General features: G+C 44.8%; 1 protein-coding gene across 5 annotated transcripts in view; it reads right to left on the bottom strand.

Moving 5' to 3' along the window:
- LOC115157477 (rho GTPase-activating protein 12) overlaps positions 1-20,846 on the bottom strand; it is a 156,419-nt gene that overhangs the window by 37,611 nt on the left and 97,962 nt on the right. For 4 of the 5 annotated variants that reach the window (XM_029705750.1, XM_029705752.1, XM_029705751.1 and 1 more), the window contains exons 3-6: positions 5,667-5,810; positions 5,293-5,427; positions 3,417-3,626; positions 1,452-1,532 (exon numbers count right to left, since the gene is read on the bottom strand). In XM_029705750.1, coding sequence (XP_029561610.1) covers positions 1,452-1,532; positions 3,417-3,626; positions 5,293-5,427; positions 5,667-5,810 — 570 coding nt within the window. The remainder of the gene's footprint in view (positions 1-1,451; positions 1,533-3,416; positions 3,627-5,292; positions 5,428-5,666; positions 5,811-20,846) is intronic. The other variant, XM_029705754.1, reaches the window with a different exon arrangement.

Below are 20,846 nucleotides of genomic sequence, written 5' to 3'. Positions count from 1 at the left end.
GTGGAGGGGGGGTGTTGGTACTAAACAGTAAGGTAGTGTGGAGGGAGGGGGGGTGTTGGTACTAAACAGTGAGGTAGTGTGGAGGGAGGGGGGGTGTTGGTACTAAACAGTAAGGTAGTGTGGAGGGGGGGGAGTGTTGGTACTAAACAGTGAGGTAGTGTGGAGGGGGGGGGGTGTTGGTACTAAACAGTGAGGTAGTGTGGAGGGGGGAGTGTTGGTACTAAACAGTGAGGTAGTGTGGAGGGGGGAGTGGTGGTACTGCAGAGAGGAGAGAGGAGGGGGGAGTGTTGGTACTGAACAGTGAGGTAGTGTGGAGGGGGGAGTGTTGGTACTAAACAGTGAGGTAGTGTGGAGGGGGGAGTGTTGGTACTAAACAGTGAGGTAGTGTGGAGGGGGGGGGAGTGTTGGTACTAAACAGTGAGGTAGTGTAGAGGGGGGAGTGTTGGTACTAAACAGTGAGGTAGTGTGGAGGGGGGAGTGTTGGTACTAAACAGTGAGGTGGTGTGGAGGGGGGAGTGTTGGTACTAAACAGTGAGGTGGTGTGGAGGGGGGGGGAGTGTTGGTACTAAACAGTGAGGTAGTGTGGAGGGGGGGGAGTGTTGGTACTAAACAGTGAGGTAGTGTGGAGGGGGGAGTGTTGGTACTAAACAGTGAGGTAGTGTAGAGGGGGGAGTGTTGGTACTAAACAGTGAGGTAGTGTGGAGGGGGGAGTGTTGGTACTAAACAGTGAGGTAGTGTAGAGGGGGGAGTGTTGGTACTAAACAGTGAGGTAGTGTGGAGGGGGGGAGTGTTGGTACTAAACAGTGAGGTGGTGTAGAGGGGGGAGGGGGGAGTGTTGGTACTAAACAGTGAGGTAGTGTGGAGGGGGGAGGGGGGAGTGTTGGTACTAAACAGTGAGGTAGTGTGGAGGGGGGGGGAGTGTTGGTACTAAACAGTGAGGTAGTGTGGAGGGGGGGGGGCAGTGTTGGTACTAAACAGTGAGGTAGTGTGGAGGGGGGAGTGTTGGTTACTAAACAGTGAGGTAGTGTGGAGGGGGGAGTGTTGGTACTAAACAGTGAGGTAGTGTGGAGGGGGGAGTGTTGGTACTAAACAGTGAGGTAGTGTGGAGGGGGAGTGTTGGTACTAAACAGTGAGGTAGTGAGGAGGGGGGAGTGTTGGTACTAAACAGTGAGGTAGTGAGGAGGGGGGAGTGTTGGTACTAAACAGTGAGGTAGTGAGGAGGGGGGAGGGGGGAGTGTTGGTACTAAACAGTGAGGTAGTGAGGAGGGGGGGAGGGGGGGAGTGTTGGTACTAAACAGTGAGGTAGTGAGGAGGGGGGGGGGGGGGAGTGTTGGTACTAAACAGTGAGGTAGTGTGGAGGGGGGGAGTGTTGGTACTAAACAGTGAGGTAGTGAGGAGGGGGGAGGGGGGAGTGTTGGTACTAAACAGTGAGGTAGTGTAGAGGGCCGTACCTTGGGCAGCTCCCACTCTGACCTGGAGCCATCAGCACTGTAGTAGTAGGCTCTGCCCTGTTCATCCACATGCTTTATCCACTGGACGGACAGACACACACAGGAGATGAGATGAGACACACTAGACCATGATGTTGAAGACAGATGTCAGCGGTCTATGAGCCATGCTAAATATATGATAGTAGTGTGGTGCACTGGTCCGGTCTAAGTTTAATATAGACAATACACAGGACAGTACAGTCTGTAAATCAGCCGAGAGAGACCAAGAGAGAGACCAATAGAGAGATCAATAGAGAGAGATCGAGAGAGATCAATAGAGAGAAAGAGATCAAGAGAGAGATCAATAGAGAGAAAGAGATCAAGAGAGAGATCAATAGAGAGAGAGATCAAGAGAGACCAATAGAGCGATCAAGAGAGAGATCAAGAGAAACCAATAGAGAGAGAGATCAATAGAGAGAGATCAAGAGAGATCAATAGAGAGATCAATAGAGAGATAGATCAAGAGAGAGATCAATAGAGAGATTAAGAGAGACCAATAGAGAGAGAGAGAGAGACATCAAGAGAGACCAATAGAGAGAGAGATCAATAGAGAGATCAAGAGAGACCAATAGAGAGAGAGATCAATAGAGAGAAAGAGATCAAGAGAGAGATCAAGAGAGACCAATAGAGAGAGAGAGATCAAGAGAGAGATCAAGAGAGACCAATAGAGAGAGAGAGATCAAGAGAGACCAATAGAGAGAGAGATCAATAGAGAGAAAGAGATCAAGAGAGAGATCAATAGAGAGAGAGATCAAGAGAGACCAATAGAGAGAGAGATCAATAGAGAGATTAAGAGAGACCAATAGAGAGATCAAGAGAGAGATCAAGAGAGACCAATAGAGAGAGAGAGATCAAGAGAGAGATCTATAGAGAGATCGGTCAAGAGAGAGAGAGATCAATAGAGAGAGATCGAGAGAGACCAATAGAGAGAGATCGAGAGAGACCAATAGAGAGAGATCGAGAGAGACCAATAGAGAGAGATCGAGAGAGACCAATAGAGAGAGATCGAGAGAGAGATCAATAGAGAGAGATCGCGATCAAGAGAGAGATAGAGAAATCACTAGAGTGAGAGAGATCACTAGAGGGAGATCAATAGAGGGAGATCAATAGAGGGAGAGAGATCAATAGAGGCAGAGAGATCAATAGAGGGAGAGAGATCAATAGAGGGAGATCAATAGAGGGAGAGAGATAGAGGGAGATCAATAGAGGGAGAGAGATAGAGGGAGATCAATAGAGGGAGATCAATAGAGGGAGATCAATAGAGGGAGATCAATAGAGGGAGATCAATAGAGGGAGATCAATAGAGGGAGAGAGATAGAGGGAGATCAATAGAGGGAGATCAATAGAGGGAGAGAGATCAATAGAGGCAGAGAGATCAATAGAGGGAGATCAATAGAGGTAGAGAGATCAATAGAGGTAGAGAGATCAATAGAGGGAGAGAGATCAATAGAGGGAGAGAGATCAATAGAGGGAGATCAATAGAGGGAGAGAGATCAATAGAGGGAGAGAGATCAATAGAGGGAGAGAGATCAATAGAGGGAGATCAATAGAGGGAGATCAATAGAGAGAGATCAATAGAGAGAGAGGGATCAATAGAGAGACATCAATAGAGATCAATAGAGGGAGATCAATAGAGGGAGATCAATAGAGAGAGAGAGATCAATAGAGGGAGAGAGATCAATAGAGAAAGATCAATAGAGAGAGAGGGATCAATAGAGATAGATCAATAGAGGGAGAGAGATCAATAGAGAGATCAATAGAGAGATCAATAGAGGGAGAGAGATCAATAGAGGGAGATCAATAGAGGGAGATCAATAGAGGGAGAGAGATAGAGGGAGAGAGATCAATAGAGGGAGATCAATAGAGGGAGATCAATAGAGGGAGATCAATAGAGGGAGAGAGATCAACAGAAAGAGACCCCGGTACCTTCTCATTAGTATAGTCACTGATATACAGAGTGTGTCCATGCTCATCCAGCTCTTCTGACCAACCCCGGGGCGGGTAGCCGTACTGGCTGTCTGATTGGCTAGAATACGTGCTGTGGCAGTTGTCCTCCAACAACAGAGGCTGGAACCGACCAATGGAGAGCGAGAGGAGAGGAAGGAAGGACGGGGAGAGAGAGAGCGGCGGAGTCGTCTATGATTATGGAGGGAAACGGGAGGGAGAGTGGGAGGCAGAGAGAAAGGGAGAGAGAGGGATAGAGGGAGGAGAGAGAGAGAGGAAGGGAGAGAGATCGAGAGAAGGACCAATCACCATTGAATTATGTATGCACAGAGAGTAGAGAGCACCAATCAGCAGTCATGATGAATCACAGTCAGCACTATGGAAGTCTCCCTCACCCATAATGTCCTGTAAGAATACTAGACATTTACATCACAGTAAAGACCCAGTCTTGAGTTCAAATACTCTAACATCTGCTCTCGTCTGCAGCGTCAGATAACAAGGGTTTGAAGCTTTGGGATTAAAAGGGATACTTTGGGATGTTGGCAACGAGGCTCCTTTACCTTCATACTGGACACAGAGACATTCAAATGGTATCCACAAGTTTATCTGACTCTGGAGAGGTAGATAAAGGGCCTCATTGCCAAAATACTGAAGTAATCAAAGGAAATCTCCGCTCAAAAAAACATTTTTGTATGTTCTTCATTAGTCCACTGATACAGTCCCAAGATGTTTCATGTCTTGAAGTATTTTCTTCATGATGATGTGGTCGGTGACACTTTGCTTCTTGAAAGTCCGATATCTTAAAACCTTGACTGCTGACATGCAAAACACTTGTGGATTTTATCAACACTGGACTAACAAAAAATATGACAAGAGATGGTTTTTGAGTGGAGTTTCCCTTAAAGTCCATTTAACCAGGAACATTACATCAAGAGTTTCCCTTAAAGTCCATTAAACCAGGAACATTACATCAAGAGTTTCCCTTAAAGTCCATTAAACCAGGAAAATTACATCAAGCACAGGTACATTTTTTAAAATGACTTCAAATAGTATTTGAACCCAGGTGTGTAAAGCACAGAGAGACAAAGAGGACATAAACATCCAAGCACTGCACCCTACCCAGTCTGAACACTGTTACTGGGTGTGGCTAGACAGAGGTTGGTACCAGTCCCAGTTAGAGGAGCACCGACTGCTTCTGGCCACAAGGTGGCAGTGTGGCGCTACTATCATCATTCTAGAGACCTGCTGCAAACTATACTGATCTGTGATCCTGCAGGAACACCAGAGATTCTGTCTGTGTTGGGATGGGCGTGTTTTAGAGCACAAGCACATATACCTCATGACTGCTCATAAATGTGTTTGAATTTGCTTGTTTCTGTGCCTAAGTGTGTGTGTGTGTGTGTGTGTGTGTGTGTGTTTGTGTGTGTGTGTGTTTGAGTAAGTGTGTGTGTGTTTGAGTGTGTGTGTGTGTGTTTGAGTAAGTGTGTGTGTGTGTGTGTGTGTTTGAGTAAGTGTGTGTGTGTGCGAGCACGCACGTGTGTGTGTGTGTGTGTGTGTGTGAGTAAGTGTGTGTGTGTGTTTGAGTAAGTGTGTGTGTGTGTTTGAGTAAGTGTGTGTGTGTGAGTAAGTGTGTGTGTGTGTGTGTGTGTTTGAGTAAGTGTGTGTGCGTGTGTGTTTGAGTAAGTGTGTGTGCGTGTGTGTTTGAGTAAGTGTGTGTGCGTGTGTGTGTTTGAGTAAGTGTGTGTGTGTGTTTGAGTAAGTGTGTGTGTGTGAGTAAGTGTGTGTGTGTTTGAGTAAGTGTGTGTGCGTGAGTAAGTGCGTGTGTGTGTGTGATTCCAACACATGTCCCAGTACATACCTCCGTCTCCCCAGTGCTGTTGCTGTGGGATTCCCCCCGGCTGCTGCTGCCACTACTAGCGTCTCTGGCTCGGGGAGGCTTCCATGTCCTCTCCTGGGTGGAACGGTTGTAGTAGTAGTGTCTGCCGCTCTGGTCCTTGAAACGGAATTGAAAATCTTTGTCCATTATAATATTTAATCAAATTGACATTTGTCTTCAGCTCGTGGTTAAAAACAGTAAAATGACATATAAACACAGATCAGACAACATGATATAGAATAATTCCCAAATGGCACCCTACTCCCTATTTAGTGCACTACTTTTGACCAGAGCCCTCTGGGCCCCGTAGTGCACGATAGCTAAGTTACACAATACATGAGGGTAGTAGTACAGACCTGGTGTGTCTCCCAGTCCCCCAGGACATGCTGTGGGGAGCTAGAGGGGTCGGGAGGCAGGCTGGACCCAGAGATCTTCAGCTCCTGCAGGTTAGTGTAGACAGGAGACTCAGGACGACCACCCTGACCCGACAGAGAGACAGTCTGGAGGAGAGGACAGAGAGAGAGAGGGACAGAGAGAGAGAGAGAGAGAGAGATATTGGTTGGTAAATTAGATTTTTTATTTTACAATGACTGCATAGCCCGGATGGCACTGGGCCAATTGTGCGACGCCCTATGGGACTCCCGAACACGGCCGGTTGTGATACAGCCCGAGATCGAACCAGGGTCTGTAGCGACGCCTCTAACACTGAGACGCAGTGCCTTAGACCGCTGAACCAGGGTCTGTAGTGACTCCTCTAACACTGAGATGCAGTGCCTTAGACCGCTGAACCAGGGTCTGTAGTGACGCCTCTAACGCTGAGATGCAGTGTTTTAGACCGCTGAACCAGGGTCTGTAGCGACGCCTCTAACACTGAGATGCAGTGTCTTAGACCGCTGAACCAGGGTCTGTAGTGACGCCTCTAACACTGAGATGCAGTGCCTTAGACCGCTGAACCAGGGTCTGTAGTGACGCCTCTAACACTGAGATGCAGTGCCTTAGACCGCTGAACCAGGGTCTGTAGTGACTCCTCTAACACTGAGATGCAGTGTCTTAGACCGCTGAACCAGGGTCTGTAGTGACGCCTCTAACACTGAGATGCAGGGCCTTAGACCGCTGAACCAAGGTCTGTAGTGACTCCTCTAACACTGAGATGCAGGGCCTTAGACCGCTGAACCAGGGTCTGTAGTGACTCCTCTAACACTGAGATGCAGTGTCTTAGACCGCTGAACCAGGGTCTGCAGTGACGCCTCTAACACTGAGATGCAGGGCCTTAGACCGCTGAACCAGGGTCTGTAGTGACGCCTCTAACACTGAGATGCAGGGCCTTAGACCGCTGAACCACTCGGGAGCCATAAATACATGAATGACTCGTCTTAACGTTGACGTGAGCCACACAAACTCTTGAGAGAGAAAGAGAATGGACAGACAGCCTAATGAATAATGTACCTGATGAGGAACAACTACTTACAGAATGAACCATAACCTCATCAGGTGCAGGTCAGGACATTTTTAAATCACAGTCTCAAATTCCCCTTTTCTCAAGTGTGTCACTACACCACCATGGGATAGTAATAGACTTGTTGGTGAACACTTGACTGACAGGGCTCGACATAAAACGCTTGCCCGCTTGCCTTGGGCAAGTAAAATAAAATAGGTCGGACAAGAAGAATATAGATTTAAACGGTCTGAATGGACAAGTAAAACTTTTTTTTTTTAAGTCACGCAAAACAAATCGCTATATCAAACAATTAGTCTAGTCTGATCAGAACTGGATCAGTCTTACACACACTACCTACAGAGAGCATGAGAGACAGAGACAGAGCATGAGAGACAGACACAGAGCATGAGAGACAGAGCATGAGAGACAGAGCATGAGAGACAGAGCATGAGAGACAGAGCATGAGAGACAGAGCATGAGAGACAGAGACAGAGCATGAGAGACAGAGACAGAGCGACAGAGACAGAGCGACAGAGACAGAGCGACAGAGACAGAGCATGAGAGACAGAGCATGAGAGACAGAGCATGAGAGACAGAGACAGAGCATGAGAGACAGAGACAGAGCATGAGAGACAGAGACAGAGCATGAGAGACAGAGCATGAGAGACAGAGCATGAGAGACAGAGCATGAGAGACAGAGCATGAGAGACAGAGCATGAGAGATAGAGCATGAGAGACAGAGACAGACCATGAGAGACAGAGACAGAGAAAGACATTAGCACAGCAGGTAAAATGATTATATACAACAGACTAACTAAACAGCGTACTTTGGCTGGTTATCTAGCTACTTAACCTGAAAAGGTCTAACCCGTTGGGGAGTGGTTTGTACGGTACCTTCAGATGTGTCCCGTGACACTTGTAGGGGTCGTAGAGCAAAACGGAGAACACAATAGTATTCGTAAGAGTCTCCCCCTTTCCATAGAGTTTGTGTGTCTCATGGTCTGAGAAACACTGCTGTATCTCGGCCACCTTCCACCACAGACGCGGAAGGCTGCCATAAGCAGATGTGGTGGATTGAGACGCAGCCCATGCAAAACAAACAGACCTCTTTGATGGGGATGATTTTATTATGTTACTCAGATTGACACATTGGTGCTTCAACGAACTCGTAAGGATCAACTATTCAGCTATTAACATGTATTAACGTCATCATGTCTAATGTCCTAAAATAACTTTCAACCAGCCCTCGCTGATCAGGGTGCTGCGTTCTCCGGTTATATAACCAATGCTGAGTACTCCGGTTATATAACCAATGCTGAGTACTCCGGTTATAAAACCAATGCTGAGTACTCCGGTTATAAAACCAATGCTGAGTACTCCGGTTATAAAACCAATGCTGAGTACTCCGGTTATAAAACCAATGCTGAGTACTCCGGTTATAACACCAATGCTGCTTACTCCGGTTATAAAACCAATGCTGAGTACTCCGGTTATAAAACCAATGCTGAGTACTCCGGTTATATAACCAATGCTGAGTACTCCGGTTATAAAACCAATGCTGAGTACTCCGGTTATAAAACCAATGCTGAGTACTCCGGTTATAAAACCAATGCTGAGTACTCCGGTTATAAAACCAATGCTGAGTACTCCGGTTATAACACCAATGCTGCTTACTCCGGTTATAAAACCAATGCTGAGTACTCCGGTTATAAAACCAATGCTGAGTACTCCGGTTATATAACCAATGCTGAGTACTCCGGTTATAAAACCAATGCTGAGTACTCCGGTTATAAAACCAATGCTGAGTACTCCGGTTATAAAACCAATGCTGAGTACTCCGGTTATAACACCAATGCTGCTTACTCCGGTTATAAAACCAATGCTGAGTACTCCGGTTATAAAACCAATGCTGAGTACTCCGGTTATATAACCAATGCTGCGTACTCCGGTTATAAAACCAATGCTGAGTACTCCGGTTATATAACCAATGCTGAGTACTCCGGTTATATAACCAATGCTGCGTTCTCCGGTTATATAACCAATGCTGCGTACTCCGGTTATAAAACCAATGCTGAGTACTCCGGTTATAAAACCAATGCTGAGTACTCCGGTTATAAAACCAATGCTGCTTACTCCGGTTATAAAACCAATGCTGAGTACTCCGGTTATAAAACCAATGCTGAGTACTCCGGTTATATAACCAATGCTGCGTACTCCGGTTATAAAACCAATGCTGAGTACTCCGGTTATAAAACCAATGCTGAGTACTCCGGTTATATAACCAATGCTGAGTACTCCGGTTATATAACCAATGCTGCGTACTCCGGTTATAACATAAATGCTGAGTACTCCGGTTATAACACCAATGCCGAGTACTCCGGTTATAAAACCAATGCTGCGTACTCCGGTTATAAAACCAATGCTGAGTACTCCGGTTATAAAACCAATGCTGAGTACTCCGGTTATAAAACCAATGCTGCGTACTCCGGTTATAAAACCAATGCTGAGTACTCCGGTTATAAAACCAATGCTGAGTACTCCGGTTATAAAACCAATGCTGAGTACTCCGGTTATAAAACCAATGCTGCGTACTCCGGTTATAAAACCAATGCTGAGTACTCCGGTTATAAAACCAATGCTGAGTACTCCGGTTATAAAACCAATGCTGCGTACTCCGGTTATAACACCAATGCTGCGTACTCCGGTTATAAAACCAATGCTGAGTACTCCGGTTATAAAACCAATGCTGAGTACTCCGGTTATAACACCAATGCTGAGTACTCCGGTTATAAAACCAATGCTGCGTACTCCGGTTATAAAACCAATGCTGAGTACTCCGGTTATATAACCAATGCTGAGTACTCCGGTTATAAAACCAATGCTGAGTACTCCGGTTATAACACCAATGCTGAGTACTCCGGTTATATAACCAATGCTGCGTACTCCGGTTATAAAACCAATGCTGAGTACTCCGGTTATAAAACCAATGCTGAGTACTCCGGTTATATAACCGGCTCTCAAGCACTCCAAATTGTCTAGGATTCTCTATTCAATACTGACCATGTAATTCTGACAAAGTTAAAAAGTATTCTTTAAAATAGCAAAATTGACAAGTAAATACTATGCTTTCAAGATCTCCCCTGAACACTGAATATTTTAACCTTACAAATAGATAAATATGTTATCTACCTCGCCCACTTTAGCCATTTGATCCCTGGTTCATTGAAAGAGAGAAGAATTTAATAAAGACACATTATTTGGCTGTACTTGCAATGTAGTAAGGTGGCCAACCTTCCTCCAGGAGATTACAGCAGAGCTACAGAGGGTGCAGGCTTTTGCTCCAGCCCTGCTCGAACACACAACAATGTAAAAAAAATCAGCTGCTCAACAAGACCTTGATAAGCTGACTCTGGTGTGTTTGAGCAGGGTTGGATCAAAAGCCTGCACCCTCTGTAGCTCTCCAGATGGAGGGTTGACGGACCACATGTGTTTCATACAGTAGGTTATGAGTAGGTTATCGGTAGGTTATCAGTAGGTTATGAGCGCAGTATTTTACTTTCTGGGGGTTAAGTTCTTTGTTCAAGGCCACAATGGCAGGAGATGGTGTATAATACACCACAGTCATGGTAAAGTAAATGAACCACAGTCACAGTCATGGTAAAGTAAATGAACCACAGTCACAGTCATGCTAAAGTAAATGAACCACAGTCACAGTCATGCTAAAGTAAATTAATCACAGTCACAGTCATGGTAAAGTAAATGAACCACAGTCACAGTCATGGTAAAGTAAATGAACCACAGTCACAGTCATGGTAAAGTAAATGAACCACAGTCACAGTCATGGTAAAGTAAATGAACCACAGTCACAGTCATGCTAAAGTAAATTAATCACAGTCACAGTCATGGTAAAGTAAATGAACCACAGTCACAGTCATGGTAAAGTAAATGAACCACAGTCACAGTCATGGTAAAGTAAATTAATCACAGTCACAGTCACGGTATAGTAAATTAACCACAGTCACAGTCATGGTAAAGTAAATGAACCACAGTCACAGTCATGGTAAAGTAAATTAATCACAGTCACGGTAATGTAAATTAACCACAGTCACAGTCATGGTAAAGTAAATGAACCACAGTCACAGTCATGGTAAAGTAAATGAACCACAGTCACAGTCATGGTAAAGTAAATGAACCACAGTCACAGTCATGGTAAAGTAAATTAATCACAGTCACAGTCATGGTAATGTAAATTAACCACAGTCACAGTCATGGTAAAGTAAATGAACCACAGTCACAGTCATGGTAAAGTAAATGAACCACAGTCACAGTCATGGTAAAGTAAATGAACCACAGTCACAGTCATGGTAAAGTAAATGAACCACAGTCACAGTCATGGTAAAGTAAATGAACCACAGTCACAGTCATGGTAAAGTAAATTAACCACAGTCACAGTCATGGTAAAGTAAATTAATCACAGTCACAGTCATGGTAAAGTAAATGAACCACAGTCACAGTCATGGTAAAGTAAATGAACCACAGTCACAGTCATGGTAAAGTAAATGAACCACAGTCACAGTCATGGTAAAGTAAATGAACCACAGTCACAGTCATGGTAAAGTAAATTAACCACAGTCACAGTCATGGTAAAGTAAATTAATCACAGTCACAGTCATGGTAAAGTAAATGAACCACAGTCACAGTCATGGTAAAGTAAATGAACCACAGTCACAGTCATGGTAAAGTAAATGAACCACAGTCACAGTCATGGTAAAGTAAATGAACCACAGTCACAGTCATGGTAAAGTAAATGAACCACAGTCACAGTCATGGTAAAGTAAATTAACCACAGTCACAGTCATGGTAAAGTAAATTAATCACAGTCACAGTCATGGTAAAGTAAATGAACCACAGTCACAGTCATGGTAAAGTAAATGAACCACAGTCACAGTCATGGTAAAGTAAATGAACCACAGTCACAGTCATGGTAAAGTAAATGAACCACAGTCACAGTCATGGTAAAGTAAATGAACCACAGTCACAGTCATGGTAAAGTAAATGAACCACAGTCACAGTCATGGTAAAGTAAATTAACCACAGTCACAGTCATGGTAAAGTAAATGAACCACAGTCACAGTCATGGTAAAGTAAATGAACCACAGTCACAGTCATGGTAAAGTAAATGAACCACAGTCACAGTCATGGTAAAGTAAATTAATCACAGTCACAGTCATGGTAAAGTAAATGAACCACAGTCACAGTCATGGTAAAGTAAATGAACCACAGTCACAGTCATGGTAAAGTAAATGAACCACAGTCACAGTCATGGTAAAGTAAATGAACCACAGTCACAGTCATGGTAAAGTAAATCATAGTAAGCAAAAAGGGAAAACAAGGCCGGAGGGGAAAAGAGGAAGTTAGTCAGGAAGGGAAGTGAAGTAAAACACAGATTTGGTTCCGTACATTGACCTGACCGTTGGCTTGATGCCATAAGTCATTTAGAAGGAGAAGCCGTGCAAGCACAGTAAATACAGACTACTGTAAATACAGACTACAGACTACAGAATACAGTAAATACAGACTACAGTAAATACAGAATACAGACTACAGAATACAGTAAATACAGACTACAGTAAATACAGAATACAGACTACAGAATACAGTAAATACAGACTACTGTAAATACAGACTACAGACTACAGAATACAGTAAATACAGACTACAGTAAATACAGAATACAGACTACAGAATACAGTAAATACAGACTACAGTAAATACAGACTACAGTAAATACAGACTACAGAATACAGTAAATACAGACTACAGTAAATACAGACTACAGAATACAGTAAATACAGACTACAGTAAATACAGACTACAGTAAATACAGACTACAGACTACAGTAAATACAGACTACAGTAAATACAGAATACAGACTACAGAATACAGTAAATACAGACTACAGTAAATACAGACTACAGAATACAGTAAATACAGACTACAGTAAATACAGACTACAGAATACAGTAAATACAGACTACAGTAAATACAGACTACAGACTACAGTAAATACAGACTACAGTAAATACAGACTACAGTAAATACAGACTACAGACTACAGAATACAGTAAATACAGACTACAGTAAATACAGACTACAGTAAATACAGAATATTTCCTTTGCCAAGGGGACTTGGTAAAGGAAAGCCATTTTTAGTTGACAAGGTATCTGCCAGCTTTGTCAGACTTCATAGGACCATTGCTTCTCTGTTATAGATTATGCAGTAAAACATTCACAATGAAGGAACCGCTGATACGTTTAAAGGTACAGTTCATACCCCTAACAAAACAAGACTCGAGTGTGTGACTTTCTGAGAAACAAAAAGAAGCAAAGAAAGAGAGCAAGAGAGAGAGAGGAGAGGAGAGAGAAGGAGAGAGAGAGCAGGAGAGAGAGAGAGCAGGAGAGAGAGAGCAGGAGAGAGAGAGAGAGCAGGAGAGAGAGCAGGAGAGAGAGAGAGCATGAGAGAGAGAGAGCATGAGAGAGAGAGAGCATGAGAGAGAGAGAGCAGGAGAGAGAGAGAAGGAGAGAGAGAGAACGCGAGAGAGTAGGAGAGAGAGAGAGGAGAGAGAGAGAAGGAGAGAGAGAGCAGGAGCGAGAGAAAGAGAGAGAGAGAGAGAAAGAGCAGGAGAGAGAGAGAACGCGAGAGAGCAGGAGAGAGAGAGAGCAGGAGAGAGAGAACGCGAGAGAGCAGGAGAGAGAGAGAGAGCAGGAGAGAAGGAGAGAGAGAGAGCAAGAGAGGGAGGAGAGAGAGAGAGAGAGCAAGAGAGGAGGAGAGAGAGAGAGAGAGCAAGAGAGAGAGAGGCATGGCAGTGAATACACTCAAAGAAAAAGCCCGCAGAACATTGTATGCAATAAAAATGAAATTATTCAAAATCAACATCCCAATTAGAATTTGGACCAAAATATTTGACAGTGTAATCCTACCAATAGCTCTTTACGGAAGTGAGGTTTGGGGGCCACTCAATAAACTGGACTTTAAAATGTGGGACAAACATCCAATTGAAGCCCTACATGCAGAATTCTGTTGGAAAATCCTACAAGTCCAGAGAAATACACCAACTAATGCATGTAGGGCAGAATTGGGCCGCTTTCCAGTAATAATGAAAATACAGAAAAGATCATTAAAATTTTGGCTACATGTAAATTCAAGTCCAAATTCAAGTCTACAATTTAAAGCACTCCAAACCCAAGAGCTGAGCCCAGAAACGAGCCCTCTCAGTCAGCTGGTGTTGGACCTCACCAACCAAGCTGACACCAGCACTGCTTCAAAAGAAAGAATTCAAATAAACAAAATCATGAACCAATCAAAGGACTCATATTTACAACATTTGAAAAACGAAACAAAATCCCAAAGCCGACTAAATTGCTATCTGACCCTAAACAGAGAATCTGAATTGTCTGATTATCTCTACTCTGTCAGAGATACGAAGCAGAGACAGATCCTTACCAAGTACAGGTTGAGTGACCACCTGGCAGAGACAGATCCTTACCAAGTACAGGCTGAGTGACCACCTGGCAGAGACAGATCCTTACCAAGTACAGGCTGAGTGACCACCTGGCAGAGACAGATCCTTACCAAGTACAGGCTGAGTGAACACCTGGCAGAGACAGATCCTTACCAAGTACAGGCTGAGTGACCACCTGGCAGAGACAGATCCTTACCAAGTACAGGCTGAGTGACCACCTGGCAGAGACAGATCCTTACCAAGTACAGGCTGAGTGACCACCTGGCAGAGACAGAGCCTTACCAAGTACAGGCTGAGTGACCACCTGGCAGAGACAGATCCTTACCAAGTACAGGCTGAGTGACCACCTGGCAGAGACAGATCCTTACCAAGTACAGGCTGAGTGAACACCTGGCAGAGACAGATCCTTACCAAGTACAGGCTGAGTGACCACCTGGCAGAGACAGATCCTTACCAAGTACAGGCTGAGTGACCACCTGGCAGAGACAGATCCTTACCAAGTACAGGCTGAGTGACCACCTGGCAGAGACAGATCCTTACCAAGTACAGGCTGAGTGACCACCTGGCAGAGACAGATCCTTACCAAGTACAGGCTGAGTGACCACCTGGCAGAGACAGATCCTTACCAAGTACAGGCTGAGTGACCACCTGGCAGAGACAGATCCTTACCAAGTACAGGGTGAGTGACCACCTGGCAGAGACAGATCCTTACCAAGTACAGGCTGAGTGACCACCTGGCAGAGACAGATCCTTACCAAGTACAGGCTGAGTGACCACCTGGCAGAGACAGATCCTTACCAAGTACAGGCTGAGTGACCACCTGGCAGAGACAGATCCTTACCAAGTACAGGCTGAGTGACCACCTGGCAGAGACAGATCCTTACCAAGTACAGGCTGAGTGACCACCTGGCAGAGACAGATCCTTACCAAGTACAGGCTGAGTGACCACCTGGCAGAGACAGATCCTTACCAAGTACAGGCTGAGTGACCACCTGGCAGAGACAGATCCTTACCAAGTACAGGCTGAGTGACCACCTGGCAGAGACAGATCCTTACCAAGTACAGGCTGAGTGACCACCTGGCAGAGACAGATCCTTACCAAGTACAGGCTGAGTGACCACCTGGCAGAGACAGATCCTTACCAAGTACAGGCTGAGTGACAACCTGGCAGAGACAGATCCTTACCAAGTACAGGCTGAGTGACCACCTGGCAGAGACAGATCCTTACCAAGTACAGGCTGAGTGACCACCTGGCAGAGACAGATCCTTACCAAGTACAGGCTGAGTGACCACCTGGCAGAGACAGATCCTTACCAAGTACAGGCTGAGTGACCACCTGGCAGAGACAGATCCTTACCAAGTACAGGCTGAGTGAACACCTGGCAGAGACAGATCCTTACCAAGTACAGGCTGAGTGACCACCTGGCAGAGACAGATCCTTACCAAGTACAGGCTGAGTGACCACCTGGCAGAGACAGATCCTTACCAAGTACAGGCTGAGTGACCACCTGGCAGAGACAGATCCTTACCAAGTACAGGCTGAGTGACCACCTGGCAGAGACAGATCCTTACCAAGTACAGGCTGAGTGACCACCTGGCAGAGACAGATCCTTACCAAGTACAGGCTGAGTGAACACCTGGCAGAGACAGATCCTTACCAAGTACAGGCTGAGTGACCACCTGGCAGAGACAGATCCTTACCAAGTACAGGCTGAGTGACTACCTGGCAGAGACAGATCCTTACCAAGTACAGGCTGAGTGACCACCGATTGGCAATAGAAACCGGCAGACATAAAAAGACATGGCGACCCAAAGAGGAGCGTGTATGTGGTCACTGCACGACAGGGGAGGTAGAGACAGAGATGCACTTTCTCCTTTACTGTGATAAATATTCCTCACCAAGAAATTCATTATTCACAGAAATGACTACATTTATTCCAAATTTGAACTTATTAAACACAGAGGAAAAACTAAAAATACTCATGGGCGAAGGAGCAATGGCTCCTCTTGCAGCCAAATATGTATTTGCCTGCCATAGCCTGAGGGACACTGAATAATAACATCTGCATAGTAAACAGTAACTTACTTATTATTACTATTATTGTTATTACTGTTATTGTTATTTCTATTATTATTGTTGTTTATCATTCCAAATAGTAGTGGTATGGGTAGTAATGGTAATGATAGCAGTTTAGTGATGGTGGTGGTAGTAGTAGTAGTGGTAATGATGATAGTAGTTGTAGTACTGATGTAATGGTGAAGATGACCGTTATTTAGTTATAAGTTAGTTATAGATTCATTTTCCATATTTATATTTTTATATTTATTGCATTCTACTATTTTACTATTATTTTACTACTATTTTATTGTTATTATTTTAAATTTTGTATTATTATTTACTGCCATGTTATATTATTATTTGTTATTGTTTATAATTGTATTATTACAATGTATATTGTATACATTGTTACTTTGGCAATATTAACACAATGTTTTTCATGTCAATAAAGCAGCTTGAATTTGAATTTGAGAGGAGAGAGAGAGAGCAAGAGAGAGAGAGGAGAGAGAGAGCAGGAGAGAGAGAGAGCAGGAGAGAGAATGCGAGAGAGCAGGAGAGAGAGAGAGAGCAGGAGAGAGAGCAAGAGAGAGAGAGGAGGAGAGAGAGCAGGAGAGAGAGAGAGAGCAGGAGAGAGAGAGCAGGAGAGAGAATGCGAGAGAGCAGGAGAGAGAGAATGCGAGAGAGCAGGAGAGAGAGAGAGAGAGCAGGAGAGAGAGAGAGAGAGCAGGAGAGAGAGCAAGAGAGAGAGCAAGAGAGAGAGCAGGAGAGAGCAGGAGAGAGAGAGCAGGAGAGAGAGAGAGAGAGAGAGCAGGAGAGAGAGAGAGAGAGCAGGAGAGAGAGAGAGCAGGAGAGAGCGAGAGAGCAGGAGAGAGAGAGAGAGAGAGCAGGAGAGAGAGATCATAAACAATACCACGCCCTGCAGTCTCTAAATAACAGATCAATCGGTCTGAAATATGCAGTGTTCTTCAATACACCTAAGGGCCGATGGTGATTGAAAATTCCCTAGTCTCTCTCTCCTTCACAACACACTCCAGACTACTCTCTGTCTTTAGTGCTTTATAGGTCTTAAAGCCGCATAGAAGGCTGCTCCAGGCACAACAAGGCGGAGGCGGATTTCCATTGTGGTCCGCTGAGGAGTACACACATTGTAGTTTATTTGGCATTTTGGCATTTAGCAGACGCTCTATCCAGAGTGACTTTTCAGCAGAATAGAGAAACACAGTGATTTTTCAGCAGAATAGAGAAACACAGAGTACATCATCACAGTTGTACTAGAAAAGACAGCTTACGGGCCAATGATAATGAAGTATGTATTCACTAGTCCCAGTAGGCTTCACAAGACACGTCAGTGCCTCTGCTGCCTTAGCACTGAGAAGTATGCAGACTGAAACACACTGAGAAGTATGCAGACTGAAACACACTGAGGAGTATGCAGACTGAAACACACTGAGAAGTATGCAGACTGAAACACACTGAGGAGTATGCAGACTGAAACACACTGAGGAGTATGCAGACTGAAACACACTGAGGAGTATGCAGACTGAAACACACTGAGGAGTATGCAGACTGAAACACACTGAGGAGTATGCAGACAAACACACTGAGGAGTATGCAGACTGAAACACACTGAGGAGTATGCAGACTGAAACACACTGAGGAGTATGCAGACTGAAACACACTGAGAAGTATGCAGACTGAAACACACTGAGGAGTATGCAGACTGAAACACACTGAGAAGTATGCAGACTGAAACACACTGAGGAGTATGCAGACTGAAACACACTGAGGAGTATGCAGACTGAAACACACTGAGGAGTATGCAGACTGAAACACACTGAGGAGTATGCAGACTGAACACACTAGGAACTGAGGAGTATGCAGACTGAAACACACTGAGGAGTATGCAGACTGAAACACACTGAGGAGTATGCAGACTGAAACACACTGAGGAGTATGCAGACTGAAACACACTGAGGAGTATGCAGACTGAAACACACTGAGGAGTATGCAGACTGAAACACACTGAGGAGTATGCAGACTGAAACACACTGAGGAGTATGCAGACTGAAACACACTGAGGAGTATGCAGACTGAAACACACTGAGGAGTATGCAGACTGAAACACACTGAGGAGTATGCAGACTGAAACACAGAGTTTAATTCCCTTCTCCTTCTCTACCTCAGCTCCTGAGCTGTAGTAGAACCCATCGTCCTCCTCCAAGGGTTTGACTGGACTCCTCGGACGCATCATGGTGGACCGGACATCTCTGGTCTCATTCGACCCTTCAGGCAGCCACGCTTCTCTCTGTACAACCGTCCAACTGTGTGTGTCCTCTAAGGGGAAGTCCTGCCACTGGCTGTCAATAAGCACCAGTTAAATACAATCCTCATTTGATCGGCCACAAAACTACAGAAACACTCCTCTCTCTCTCCCCCAGACAGACACGTGACCACAGCAGATGACATTCTAACTCCTCTTTAGGAATGGTGGTCAGAAAACTCCTAATCTCAGCACCCAGAACCAATCAGCTACCCTATTTAGGCCAAATATTTCAATGTTAAGGCAGTCACAGGAGAGCAGGAAACTCCCAAGCCTTTCCCTCGCTCATCCGGAGGTGAAAGGTCGGGTTTCTGTCCTTAGCGGGAAACTTAACTAGTATTACCTTGAAATCCTCCCAGCCATAGAGAACAGACAAATGACTGATGCAGGATGTAATGACTGAACTTACAGAGTTAGACTGTGAAATCACTGTGCAGAGCCATTCAGATGTAATGATGACTGAACTTACAGTACACAGTTAGACTGTGGGTACAGTTGTTCTGTATCAGAGCTCTGGTTAAAAGCAGTGCACTACAAAGGGAATAGGGTGCTATTTGGGACTTAACGAGTATGCCAGGTAGGTTCACTTATAATGTAGAGGCCTTTTGACTCCATGTCACCAGTTGAATTGTATTGTGTTGTCTATCTGACCACCAGCTACATCTGGAAGAATGGGGATGGACGTGACAGACTGGATTCTGGATCAATACTCTCTGTATCAACCCTACAGGACAGACTGGATTCTGGATCAATACTCTCTGTATCAACACTACAGGACAGACTGGATTCTGGATCAATACTCTCTCTGTATCAACCCTGCAGGACAGACTGGATTCTGGATCAATACTCTCTGTATCAACCCTGCAGGACAGACTGGATTCTGGATCAATACTCTCTGTCTCAACCCTACAGGACAGACTGGATTCTGGATCAATACTCTCTGTCTCAACCCTACAGGACAGACTGGATTCTGGATCAATACTCTCTGTATCAACCCTACAGGACAGACTGGATTCTTGATCAATACTCTCTGTCTCAACCCTACAGGACAGACTGGATTCTGGATCAATACTCTCTGTCTCAACCCTACAGGACAGACTGGATTCTGGATCAATACTCTCTGTCGCAACCCTACAGGACAGACTGGATTCTGGATCAATACTCTCTGTCTCAACCCTACAGGACAGACTGGATTCTGGATCAATACTCTCTGTATCAACCCTACAGGACAGACTGGATTCTGGATCAATACTCTCTGTATCAACCCTACAGGACAGACTGGATTCTTGATCAATACTCTCTGTCTCAACCCTACAGGATAGACTGGATTCTGGATCAATACTCTCTGTCTCAACCCTACAGGACAGACTGGATTCTGGATCAATACTCTCTGTCGCAACCCTACAGGACAGACTGGATTCTGGATCAATACTCTCTGTATCAACCCTACAGGACAGACTGGATTCTGGATCAATACTCTCTGTATCAACCCTACAGGACAGACTGGATTCTGGATCAATACTCTCTTTGTCTCAACCCTACTGGACAGACTGGATTCTGGATCAATACTCTCTCTGTCAACCCTACAGGACAGACTGGATTCTGGATCAATACTCTCTCTGTATCAACCCTACAGGACAGACTGAATTCTGGATCAATACTCTCTCTGTCTCAACACTACAGGACAGACTGGATTCTGGATCAATACTCTCTCTGTCTCAACACTACAGGACAGACTGGATTCTGGATCAATACTCTCTGTCTCAACCCTACAGGACAGACTGGATTCTGGATCAATACTCTCTCTGTCTCAACCCTACAGGACAGACTACTGTATGGTTTATGTCCCAGATGGCACCCGATTCCCTATAGGTATATAGTGCACTTATTTTGACCAAGGACCATAGGGCTCTGGTCAAAGTAGTGCACAATATAGGGAATAGGGTAGCATTTGAGAAGCAGCCATGGGGTGAATCTAAAGTTCTCCCTTGCAGAGGAGAAGAAGCTCAGGGAAACGGCAGCTGAATGAATAATGATCACAACATTGGATTGTAATTCTACACAGTATGTTGCTGTAGTATCAGTTCATCTGCAGTACAGTGATAAACTACTGAAATCCCAGAGAGAACACGAACACACACACACACACACACACACACACACACACACACACACACACACACACACACACACAC

The sequence above is a fragment of the Salmo trutta genome, chromosome 21, assembly GCF_901001165.1.
Source record: "Salmo trutta chromosome 21, fSalTru1.1, whole genome shotgun sequence".
Classification (NCBI taxonomy): Eukaryota; Metazoa; Chordata; class Actinopteri; order Salmoniformes; family Salmonidae; genus Salmo; species Salmo trutta.
This window is presented reverse-complemented; position numbering and strand designations above follow the sequence as displayed.